Below are 12561 nucleotides of genomic sequence, written 5' to 3'. Positions count from 1 at the left end.
TTGATATCGATAACACTCAAAACCGCTCATTCAAATCGATGTATCGATGGCGCTTTACAACCCTACAAGGAATTTGGCAATTTACCAATTATATTAGTTAATAATTTTGTCAAATGCGTAAAAGTAATGTAAATTTAAATATTAATAAATTGCTCTTGCAACCAGCACATGTTGCAAGCGCAAGCAAGGGCTGCCATTGACACTGCCACGCACGCACACCAACCAACGGCCGTTGCCTTTCACACGGCATTCGTAAACAAACACAATGAAAGCTCCCATTCAGCCCCAAAGCGCCAGTCGTTGCGGCGCTGTCTCTTCGAGCGCACGTATTCACAGAAAGTATCTCTCAGTTAGCCGAACGTTGAGTTCAATACGCGGCCGCATGCTATCTCGCTCGCACGCACAGAGCAAATCCAAACGAATACCTGTAAACGAGCGCGTCCGTGCATGGGTGTGTGAGTGGAAAAGTCAGCTAGGAAAATTGTGCATGAAAAATCGGAAAATCTTTGTTAAAACAACGGCAAAACAAAAGCAATGAAACTAAGATTGCGTTTACAATTGTGTCAAATATTCATATAAAAAACTGAGCACATTCAATTCAATAATCATATGTTTAGGAATTTTCATGTATTTCTTTATACGAGAACGGGAAAATTCATTCAACAACGGAAAAATCGATCCAAACAGCCAAAATTTCAAGACTGCTGCAACGGAATGTGCAAATATCATAAAGGAAATATGCAAAACTAAAACAGCAACAAATTGAGAAAACTTCGTAAAAGTTGTGCAAAGATAGTGTGAACAGAGCGGATAGGGTGAGAAAGAAAGAAAGGAGAGAAACAGTGAGCGAGTTGAAAAGTGAATTACGTTAATAGTTACAAAAAACGCGCAATCGCTTGTAAAGCAACAGCCGCTGCAACAAGCAACAAGACAATAATAATACACATAATAATAATAATAATAACAACAAAAACAAAAGCGGCGCTTAGTCATCCGTGTGAGTTACGCCAGCGCAGCTTTACAGCTTTTGGGTAGTACGAAGTGCAAGGCACTTATCTATATACTAAATTTCTACCTGGCGCATTACAGATACTTTTCAAACTCTGTGACTGACAGTAAATAATTACGGATGGTGCCCACGCCTACGCTACGCTACTGATTTTAATAACAGCAACAACAACAAATAAAAGCTACAACATCGTAGTAACCTGTTGTGGACTTTTGTTGTTCACCTTTCGCTATTTACAAAATACAGTCAGATCTAGACAGGCACACATACAGCAGCAAAAAGAGTGCGCATTTAGCTTACATAGTTCAGACCGTGGCACACCTGTTTGCAGCCATTATAGCCAAATAGTACTAAGCATCAGCGGTTGTTCAATTCAACAAACAATAAACAACAAACATGTCGCGTCTAACGGAGGAAATGGTCATTGCCCGTTCAAAGCAATCGGATCTGGGTCTAATTAAAAAGCTCAATTGCTGGTAAGTTAAGCCTGAACTAAAGTATCTAAGAGTATGTATCTAAGCTGCAGTGAAAGCCTATCATAGTCTGTGCCCATGATCTCTGGGCTTGGGGATCTGCCCACTTTGCCGCTTTCACTGCACAGTTCCCCAGTCAGTTAGTCAGTCAGCCTGCCTGCCTGACTGACCCAAATCCCATTATCGGGCAAGTGGAAGCAGCCAGCAGACAGCTTCTAACCAGTTTCGCCTGCGTTGTCCACTTGCTCGTCTCTATCTATGTCGAGTCCAACGGCTCCTAGGGGGTTAAGCATCACTCCAGCATCTTGATAGTGCTGCTAGGCAGGCACTTTAACGCTTCAAGTGTCGTTAGAAGGCTAAGAAATTGCGCTGCATTTCTAAAAGGCATACTCAAAGCTCTTGACTCGACTGAAAGTTGCTTAAAGCTTGCCATTAATCAAATATGAAATATGTTCTGTTTAAATGTAAATCTTTTAAGAATCCCTTGAAGTAAAACTCTTTTTATAAAAATAAATAAATAATATCGCATTTCTTTCTTTTATAACATTATTAATGACACTTACATTTTATTTTTAACTTAAACTTGCAAATTACAAAAAATATGTATATTCTTATAAATCTTAACGTCTCAGGTTGATGAAATATAATATTTCCATTATTAATATTTCATTTCTTTCTTCATTTCTTTATAGGGGTAGTGATCTCAGCGATGTTAACATAATCAAACGCATGCGGGGTGTTGAAGTCTTGGCGCTTAGGTAAGTTTCGTATACTTTCTTCTGTGAATTTATCCAATTTTGGGCTGCTATAGATTAAACAACCGTTACGCTTATTTGCTGCGTTGTCTTTTGATTGATTTAAAATTCAATCAACCGCTTGCGGCGCTTAATAAATCTTCTAAGAATAGGATAGAGAGTGAGAGAGAGAGAGAAAGATATAGTTAGAGAGGGAGAGATACAGGGTATAAGTACCTATCCATAAGATACTTGTGCTCAAATGATGTCATTCCAGCACAGCAAGAGGCAGCGGCATCATCATCATCATCAGCAAGCAAGCGAAAAAAACTTTGGCACGCTCAAGCGCGTAATTAATGCAAAAAGCCAGCAACAACTACAAACTACAACAACAACAACCAATATAACAAAAGTTGTGGGAGCACCAAAATTGGCAACAACGACTTGGCTTTTTGTAGGTTTCTAGTTTTGCGTCCAGCGAATGCCCAGCAGACGGCGTGGGTTGTCTAAAATGCGTAGGAATAACGCACTTGCTGCTACAGATACAAGATACAATATGAAAGATACAAGATACTATATACAAGCTGTTGTACTTGTAGATACTTACTTGGGGCTTGCTTGTAGGTGATGATTATGCCAAGTATATTTTTAAGTTTTCTTCAATGTTATTTTCGCATTTTGTTGCCTTGCTGCATTGTTGCCTTTTAAGGCAAAATAAAAATCATTGTTTTGACTGTCAAGGTCGTTTCGATCGATTTGCAAGCCAACTGTTTGTCATCTGGGCAACATACTGCACGTCTTGACTATAAATACACGTTTTATAATATCTTTATTAAGCGCCTAAAAAGGAAGGCTTAACAAGTCAACTTGTGGCAAACAGATGGTTTTCATTTCCTCTCATTGAGCAATGCAAATGAGCACGATTTTTTATAGTTTAAGTTCAGATTTAAGTTAAGAGTATTTAGAATATTTTCCCATCGGAAAGTCTTGTCTATTTGTTTATCTTTTACGGTTCGACCCCCTGGGGTTACTTAAATCATGATCATGTCAGCTCATACTTAACAGTCAACGTTATCAGTGAATGAGGTTACTCAATTAAAGCATTTGCTGGGAATTAATAAGCATTATCAGTTCATAGATAAAGCAAGTCAGCCACAAGGGGCAATAACTTTCATAGCCCCCCAATTGCGTCAGTGTATTTGATTTGCATTTAACAAGGAAACCCTTTTTGTTGCATGTGACTGAGCAGCCTTAACAAAGTTTCTGTTAGCCATTTAAGGCTGGCATATTATTGTGATTGGGAACTGGAGATTGTTGTACTAGGCAATGGCAGGCGTAGGTCGTTGTCGTTGTAGTCTATCCATAAATCAGTTCATGTGCCCACATATATTCAAAGCCATAGTTTTAGTTTTGTAGTTCGAGTATTACTCATTCGTCTGGTTGCTTGGCATGCTTGGATAATTTTTTTTATAAGCTATGAAAAAAAAATGAAGAAAACTTAATATTGATTTGCATTGCGTGCTGTTTGCACTTTGCTGGTTTCCATTATTATTATTTCCCCTTAGAGCTACTTGAAACCTAAGTGCTAACCTTGAAAGACATTGATGATGCCAGTCTAATGTGACTCTAACTATGCATATTAGTGAGACGAGTAGATACCTAGGTTTATGGTTACCTTTGAGTATCATGTGCCAGTTTCCCAACACTATAAATAGTATAGTATGCCTCCAAAGAAAAATAAAACTATACGTGGCAATGCACCCGTGTGCCATTTACGATCGGAAAACGGTTCAGCTAAGTTTAGAAGTATCTTCTGTCTGTTCAGGTTTTATTTTTATTCTGCGGCAAGCACAGCAATCAATACTTATCTTATCTGAACATGAGGAAACGTTAAGTAATCAAAGCACGCGCAGTTCCCGCCAAATTGGCAATTTAGTAGCAATTAGCGCCTGAAAGATGTGCGAACTGCGAACCTGACCTAGACGATGACAAAGATGCGCTTATTATGAATGTCTGTCCAACTAACTGAGAGCGCTTAGCATGCCATGCTCCGTCAGCTTGTTCCCGGTAACGGTATGCATTAAGAAAGTTCCCTCTCCACAAAGTTAATGACCTCGTGCAGCATCAGCCGACACGCTACCAAATGTATCTTTGTATCTTTTGTGTGGCCGTCCCGGCATAACTTTAAAATGATTCATGGCACTTAAGCGGGGCGTCTTTGTCACTTAATATGGTAATACACTTGAAGAAAACGAGTCCTAAATTTAGAGAAAAGAGGTCGAAACTTTCAGTTGTAAAAAATCTTTAATAAATGGCAGCTTGAAGTTTTTGAAAAAATGTCTAGGGAAAAATTGACAGTGAGGAACAAAAAAATGTATTTTCCAATTCTGATACAGAATCAAAATAGAGGCCAAATAATGATCAAAATGGTGTTCCGCATGAAAATCGGTTAAGTTTTGGCAAAGTTATGAGAGTTAGAATTTATTGAAAAGTTCTTAAGGGGTAGGTATGGAAAAATATGACAGTGATGACCAAAAAATGGAATTTTCTAAATAATTAATGTTTTGATGTAGGATCAATTTAGAGGCCAAATAATGATCAAAATGGTATTCCTCATGAAAATCGGTTAAGTTTTGGCAAAGTAATGAGAGTTAGAAGTTATTGAAAAAGTCTTAAGGGGTAGGTATGGAAAAATATGACAGTGATGACAAAAAAATGGAATTTTCTAAACAAATAATGTTTTGATGCAGAATCAATAAAGAGGCCAAATAATGATCAAAATGGTATTCCGCATGAAAATCGGTTAAGTTTTGGCAAAGTTATGACAGTTTGAAGTTTTTGATAAAGTCTTAAGGGGTAGGTATGGAAAAATATGACAGTGATGACCAAAAAATTGAATTTTCTAAGCAAATAATGTTTTGATGCAGAATCAATAAAGAGGCCAAATAATGATCAAAATGGTATTCCGCATGAAAATCGGTTAAGTTTTGGCAAAGTTATGACAGTTTGAAGTTTTTGATAAAGTCTTAAGGGGTAGGTATGGAAAAATATGACAGTGATGACCAAAAAATGTAATTTTCTAACTAATTAATGTTTTGATGTAGGATCAATTTAGAGACCAAATAATGATCAAAATGGTATTCCTCATGAAAATCGGTCAAGTTTTGGCAAAGTTATGAGAGTTAGAAGTTATTGAAAAAGTCTTAAGGGGTAGGTATGGAAAAATATGACAGTGATGACCAAAAAATGGAATTTTCTAAACAAATAATGTTTTGATACAGAATCAAAATAGAGGCCAAATAATGATCAAAATGGTATTCCGCATGAAAATCGGTTAAGTTTTGGCAAAGTTATGACAGTTTGAAGTTTTTGATAAAGTGTTAAGTAAAAATATAAAAAAATGGACTGTAATAGAAAATTATTAAATTTTCAAATTTGGAGCAGAATCAAATTTGAGTTGAGTTGTCGATTTTTCATGAAAAACCACTTTATAAACTCGATTAATCGTCAAGAATATTTAGTTTATGTAGTTTAATATTAAGTTGTTTACTTTTCGATGTATTTTTATATCACTAATTTCTACTACTTAATTGCAGCGTCAACAAAATTACCACTTTGGCACCTTTTGAAGACTGCACAAAACTACAGGAGCTGTATTTACGTAAAAATAATATTCAGAATCTCAATGAAATATCTTATCTGCAAAACCTACCGGCGCTCAAATCTTTGTGGCTGGAGGAGAATCCCTGCTGTGAGGCTGCGGGACCAAAGTAAGTAACCAACACATACTTGTGGCAAGCATCATTAAACACCTTTTGGTGTAGCTATCGCTCGATTGTATTACGCGCGTTACCCAACCTCAAGAAACTGGATAATGTGGACATCACACAGGAGGAGATGGACGAAGCACTGCGCGGCGTTGGTACACCTGCCGAGGATGATGTCTATGAGGATGCCTATGAGGCGAAACAGCATCAACAGCGCAGCTCTCCGCAGCAGCAGCCATTGCAACACTCACCGCCACCACCACATCAGCAGCAGCAGCAGCAGCAACAACAACAACAGATGCAGAGAAGCAGCTCGAGTCCCATGAAAGAGGTAACTGAATTCCTTTGCTGCAATCCACAACAACAAACACTATCACACTTGCCACGAAAATCCTTAATTTAGTCACTAACTACTGCGTCTCACATTTTAACTACAACTATTTTTACAAATTCCCATTATTAACAAGCCGCCACAATTAGCAAGTCCGCTTGCAAATAACTCGGATGGAAGTGTAACCAATAACATCACTGATTTATATAGTAATCAAGTGCAAAACTCAATGCCCCCAACACCCACAAAGGTAAACCATCGGGGGACGAGGGGACATTAGTGCACGGCAAATTTAATTGGCTTTATGACGGGTCTCTAATTGAGTTCGCGTTAGTTGGCAGAATGTCTGGCGAATAACCGATAATGATATTTACGTTAGGATTATGCAGTAAAATATGTTATTTAGTTTAGTTTGACGGATAAAATCCAGCTGAATACTGTAATAGATACTGTATAGAAATGGTTGGGAAATAGCAGTGGAAAATTCTTCTAGGTTGAATAGATCAAAGTTTAATTTAAATGGAATATCCAATTTATTATAATTATTATACTTATAAATTAAAGCTTATTTTATTTTTGATTATCCTTAAATCTGTCCTATTGTAATTATCATAGAAGTTGTTGGGAAAAAGCAGGAAATAGCAGTGGAAAATTCTTCTAGATTGAATAGATAAAATTTTAATTTAAATGGAATATCCAATTTATTATAATTATTATACTTATAAATTAAAGCTTATTTTATTTTTGATTATCCTTAAATCTGTCCTATTGTAATTATCATAGAAGTTGTTGGGGAAAAAGCAGGAAATAGCAGTGGAAAATTCTTCTAGATTGAATAGATAAAAGTTTAATTTAAATGGATTATCCTTTATTTCTGCATACAGTTTTGAATCAGTATTTGTTCAATTTATTGTAATTATTAAACTTATAGATAAGAGTTTATTTTATTTTTGATTATCCTTAAACTCACACATTTAGGAAGGAATTGGGACTGCAAAGTTTATCCCTTAAGTTAATGTATTGGCAACACCTTGAGGTCGTTAACCTAATGTCGTGACCACATATCAACCAACAAAAACTAAACACTAACCCACATATTTTTTTTTTGGCTTGTCCTATTCTATGGTATCTCCCTAGGAACCCGCGCACCCGCCATCGCCCAAATATAATACTATTACTAAAGAGCAACGCACTTCCTTTCATCAATATGATGTAAGTTTCTCCTAGCATATTACCATATATATTACGAACTGTGATGAGCTTGTTGTCGAGCCTAGTTAATGTAGAACTAGTTGTTTTTTTTTTTGGACCCTGTATTAAAAAAAGCAAAGGGTCTATTAAGTTTGTCAGAACCCCATAAGGTAAACATATTCTTAATCAGATTTATAAAATCTTATCACGATCGGATAATAAACTTTGAATGGTGAAGTTACTTCATTTTAGATTTTTTGTTATATAAGGACAGAGTCTCTTGAGCATTTTACAGCATAAGTAAAGGGTTTTTCACAGTCGAGTGTGCTTGACTGTAGCTATTTTTTTTGGGCGTGTATACGTCACACTTGAGCCGCAGTCGGCCCTTGTTGGGCGGCGTGTTACGCGTGAACGAGTCACGCGATGTGGCACTGGCATGGTTAAGGTTTTCCAGTTCTATTCTATAGTTTTTTGCTTGGCCCATTGTCTGACGGTGGGGAGGGGGCTATGCTTTCTGGGTTAAGTCGTGCTGCCAACATCATTTGACTTTGAGCACAGCGAGAGAGAAAGATAGAGAAACTGAAACCGAGACAAGGCTAAACAACAACAGCAACAGAAGCATAATTGCCACAGAACCCAAAAACTTAAACTGATTAAATGGGTCATTATAAAAACCAGAAAGAGAAACTCTTAGAGGAAAACAAAGACAACAAAAAGGGGTTAGGCCAGTCTAAGAATTGTGTACATTTTTGGAGATTCCAGTGTAGCGTCGACAATAAGCTCAGCATTTCGTAATATGAGTTGATCTGATACTAAAATGGCAATTAACGACTACTTTGTGCTCCCGTCCCAACAACAACAACGACTAAAACGCACCACACTATTAACCAAAACAACAACAACAACAACATAATCGCATAGCACTCACCGGGCTCTGATCAGGAGAGTCCACATGTTGGTTACAGAGAGGTGCGTCCAACGCCTCTGCCGCCCAGCATATCCTCACACTCGATGAAGGTAAGCATCGCCCCAGCAACCAGGAGGATTACTCTCAATATTTTGTATCTAAACAGTGAAACCTTTTAATTATGTTATTCCTTTCTGCATTTAGGAATACTATCAGTCCGATCGTTCACCATATCCAGCCCATTATCGGCACAGTCAAACCGATCTAACCGAGTGGGAGGAGCATCAGCAACATACGACGCCTCAGGTGCATCACAATCCCTATGGCAGCCAAATGCAGTTACATTATCAGCAGCAGCGACGTAGTGCGGGACCCGAGACCTATAGAAATGGAAGTGCGCGGGAAAATGGCGGTGAATATGAGGAAGAGCGACCTAGATCTAGGTAAAGTCAGCTAATAATCTTATCAATCGTACAGTCAATTGTATGTAATCAATAATTTCTAATTTTATAGACGCCCCGAGGGTCGCTACAGTGATTCGGTTAGCAATGTGTCGGCCGCAGTTCTGAGTCATTATGGCGGATTTCATCGACGACCTGTCAATCGAGTGAGTAACTTTTTAAAATTGAATTTCAACCATAATGAAACTTGTTAAATTTTTTGCAGAATTCCAACTTGTTGTCAGCCACTTTGTGCCTGGTCAAGGAGCTAGATTATGGTAGCCTGGAGGTCTTGGAGCACGCTGTGCGCTGTCGGCTTGATGAAATGGCGGGCGAATGATGAAGACGTCTCACTAATCGTATATCGATTAGCTAGTTACACACTTAAGGGCCTGCAAGGTCCAAAACTCATATGAAATACGAGGGGGGATATTCGGTAAACTTTACATAAAGACCAGACAAAAGACACTCAGCAATATGACATCTCGAGATATTACTAATACTTTAACGAACTACGAGAGTGACAAACGACAGAAACCACAAATACTTAAACTTATACTTGCCAATTGTAACTTTAATAATGTAAACTTTTATAAGCATTGATAAGTAACAAATATGGGAAATATTAAAAATTGTATAAACTAAACACTAAACTCATATGCTCTCGATGTCTGTTGAAAAGCAATGATCTATTTGTTCGTTATCCTAGCGTTTATAATTCTGTAAGCAATTTGTTTCAACACTATCCTTAAATCGAAATCAAAACAATTATTTGTAAGACGCGCCACACTAGCCTTATTTTGTACTTAACAAGAAGGAACACACACTAACGTCTTAGGCGTCAAGCACAATACTTGAATCTTCCTTGTTTATTGCAAATTAGTTAAAACTTTTAACTCAAGAATATTTTTGGCATATGAGTACTACTGAACTTGCCGAACATTTTTGTTAAATAATTGTACACAACAATTAAATGCTAATATCTTAATTTTTATATAATACAAACACGTCCAGCTTAAGTATATTTTCTTTTATAAAAATAAATACTGAAAAAATAAATATAATTAACAAATCAAGTCAAAGTATATTTTCTTTTATAAAAATAAATATTGAAAAAAATAAATATATTAGCACACGCCACCTAGCGGGAACATTTTACTGATGCTTTGGAAAATCAAATTTAACGTTTTTTTTGCAGAATGCCAACCGAAGCTGATTTAGCCACCTAGCGATCAAACGGCGAACAACGCCACAGCAGCGCTTTAAGCCGAAGGCTGCCACTCTGTAAACATTTTCGAGCTGGTTAGATTTTATTTACTTAAGAAATAAGTACATTTCCGAAAATGGGTATTTTGAATTTTTGTACCTATTTTCCAAAATTTCATTTTTGAGCTAGAATTTTTTAAATGTTTGCATAATTTTTGTTAGACTTTTCTCGATTTTTTGATATAATTATTTTTGTAAGATTTAAATTTTCCAAGTTTTTTTCCCCCAAAAGCTGGGAAAACCCATTTAAAATTTTTACTTTAATTTTGAATTTTAAAATTTCATCAAATTTTATGAATTTTTTTTTTAAGCTTTTCGCATATTTAAAACAACAAAAAGATATTTTAATTAACATTATAACATTATATCAAAAATTGCGCTCAACATTCTGTTAACGGAACAGAAAGCTTTTACTCATCAAAGCTCTGCTAAAAACTGCTTTCTCAGTGTTGCACAGCAAGCAGTTCAATATCGTAATTTGTGCGTAAGCAGCTGAAAAAATCTCTTGCTTATTGTACCCAATATCGTAAATTTTATTGTAAGAATTTAATATGATTTTTAATATGCAAAATATATTTTCAGTTGCACGATATATTTATAGTTGAAGAGACCATTTTGCTCATCGAATTGGGTTGAGTTTTGAAAATGTTGTGAGACTTCAAAAACGAGTCAAGAAGAATTTGGTTAAACTCTTCGAGCTCCAGAAATATTGCGCAATCCTTAGAGCGAAAATTCTACCTTTTTCACAATACTTTTCATAAGCTGTGTAAATAAAACGCAATTTGTTTTTAGAGGGGCTTTACAACATTTAACACATAATATATTTGACTTTAATGTAGGGTTTGTGCTGTGTATTTAGGTTATTAATATGGAATTGTCTTTAAATTTCGTTTTACGGCTGTTCTTCTGTAGTGTTTTGCATGGATTTCGACTACCCTATTTAAGCTTGTGTTTATAATAGTTTTATTTACTTTCAGCTAATTTCAATTGTTATAGTTATCTCTGTTGTTGCTGATGTTACACTGTCTGTGACATCAGTTCAATGCCAGTTACAATTAAACCAAAGATTTGCTTTATTTTTGTAATTGATGATGATGTTAATTAATTTTGTTCATTATTAATATTATAATGATAATTACAATTATTATTTGAGCGATTTAAGACTCTTTTGGCCGCTGTATTCATGGCAGAAACGCAACGCCTAACACATATACATATACATAAATGTAAAGTGCATTATTATTATTATTTGATATATACTAGAATGTAATGTATGTGGATAATTTGTAAACATGCTACACATTGATATATTGAAGCCGCAATAAATGTTAAATAAATGTGCTCTGAAATATATATTAAATAGCGCTTCATTTTGTTTTCATAATCTTTTTTTAACTAATCGTGCAATTAATTACAAACATTTATAAAGTGCCAGATTATGAGTATTTACTAACATTTATAGTATATATAGATTTCATTATTTTCTTTTAGTGTAGCCAAACTTTACACACACAAAAACCATGAGAATGGATTTGCATTTCCTTCAAATTGTTTTATATTTAATTATTGTCTGTCACAGCGTCGCGTTTAACACAACAACGTGTGCTAGCCTTTAAATATTCATAAATTATAATTTGTTAATGGATATTTTGTTTGTTTTTTTTTTATATGTACTATATTTAAGCTCTTAAGAAACTAATTGCAAGAGATGTTGGTTTCGCAATTGACGCATGTCTTCCAAAATGCTTGTTGTTGTTTGCTGAAATGCGAAAAAATGTCTTCCAAACACTTTTTAGCATAGTTATGTATAGTATTATTATATAAAGTATAGTTATATATATTTATGCACATTGAGATATTTGCAGTAAATACACTTATTTAATTAATGTCTTCATCAAAAAACTTTGCCAGTTTCCTTTTTACTTAATGAGCCTCTGATTTGCAATCGCAACTCATTTTCATTTAGTATAGACCAATTTAGCTATATATATCATATTCAAATATATATATTTAATTTGTTTAATAACCAACACTAAACTCTTGGTTAACATTTATAATTGTGACACATAATTGATGCTGATTTTGCTGATATAATATATATATATATATATTTTTTTTTTAAATTAAACTCAAATAAATTTATCAATTTTTCCTTCTGCCTTTGTAAAATTGATATGCTGATTCCATTAAACCAAACTGATAATTTTATAGTAGTAGTATGTAAATAATTGTTTTCACGACGATATGTTGTGTATTTTTGATATTAATTGGTTGTGATTTCTACGCATTAATATATTTCTCCTGTTAGCTCCTACAACTAATCTTTAGGTTTGGTTTTGTGCCAACAATTGGATCTGGGGATCGGAGTTCGATCCTCCATAGATACCAATGCAGCACTGGAAGCCCTTTTGTGATTTTGCTGTTTCCGCTTACGAGCTGAGAA

At 35.4% G+C, this 12561-nt stretch overlaps 1 protein-coding gene across 6 annotated transcripts; it reads left to right on the top strand.

Moving 5' to 3' along the window:
* The first annotated feature begins 298 nt into the window (after positions 1-298).
* On the top strand, positions 299-9509 carry LOC117787683 (GATA zinc finger domain-containing protein 10). Of its 6 annotated transcripts, none has more exons than XM_034626271.1 (11): positions 299-997; positions 1090-1485; positions 2175-2240; positions 5813-5986; positions 6041-6314; positions 6451-6564; positions 7452-7526; positions 8427-8522; positions 8617-8855; positions 8926-9019; positions 9079-9509. In XM_034626271.1, exons 2-11 carry the CDS (start codon positions 1406-1408, stop codon positions 9190-9192), a joined length of 1326 nt encoding a protein of 441 aa, XP_034482162.1. In that variant the 5' UTR covers positions 299-997; positions 1090-1405; the 3' UTR covers positions 9193-9509. The 6 variants fall into 6 exon arrangements, with proteins under 6 accessions (XP_034482162.1, XP_034482161.1, XP_034482160.1 ...); XM_034626270.1 differs by having other exon boundaries at positions 299-1031; XM_034626269.1 differs by having other exon boundaries at positions 299-1485.
* The last annotated feature ends 3052 nt before the right edge of the window (positions 9510-12561 follow it).

This window comes from Drosophila innubila, assembly GCF_004354385.1.
Source record: "Drosophila innubila isolate TH190305 chromosome 3L unlocalized genomic scaffold, UK_Dinn_1.0 0_D_3L, whole genome shotgun sequence".
In the NCBI taxonomy this organism is placed as follows: Eukaryota; Metazoa; Arthropoda; class Insecta; order Diptera; family Drosophilidae; genus Drosophila; species Drosophila innubila.
The sequence above is the reverse complement of the archived record's forward strand: the minus strand, read 5'-3'. Positions and strand labels throughout refer to the sequence as shown.

Coding starts and splice junctions, on each gene's coding strand:
- LOC117787683 (XM_034626271.1), top strand. CDS start 1,406: ATGTCGCGTCTAACGGAGGAAATGGTCATTGCCCGTTCAAAGCAATCG. Junction 2,241..5,812: donor GTTGAAGTCTTGGCGCTTAG/GTAAGTTTCGTA, acceptor ACTTAATTGCAG/CGTCAACAAAATTACCACTT. Junction 8,856..8,925: donor GAAGAGCGACCTAGATCTAG/GTAAAGTCAGCT, acceptor CTAATTTTATAG/ACGCCCCGAGGGTCGCTACA.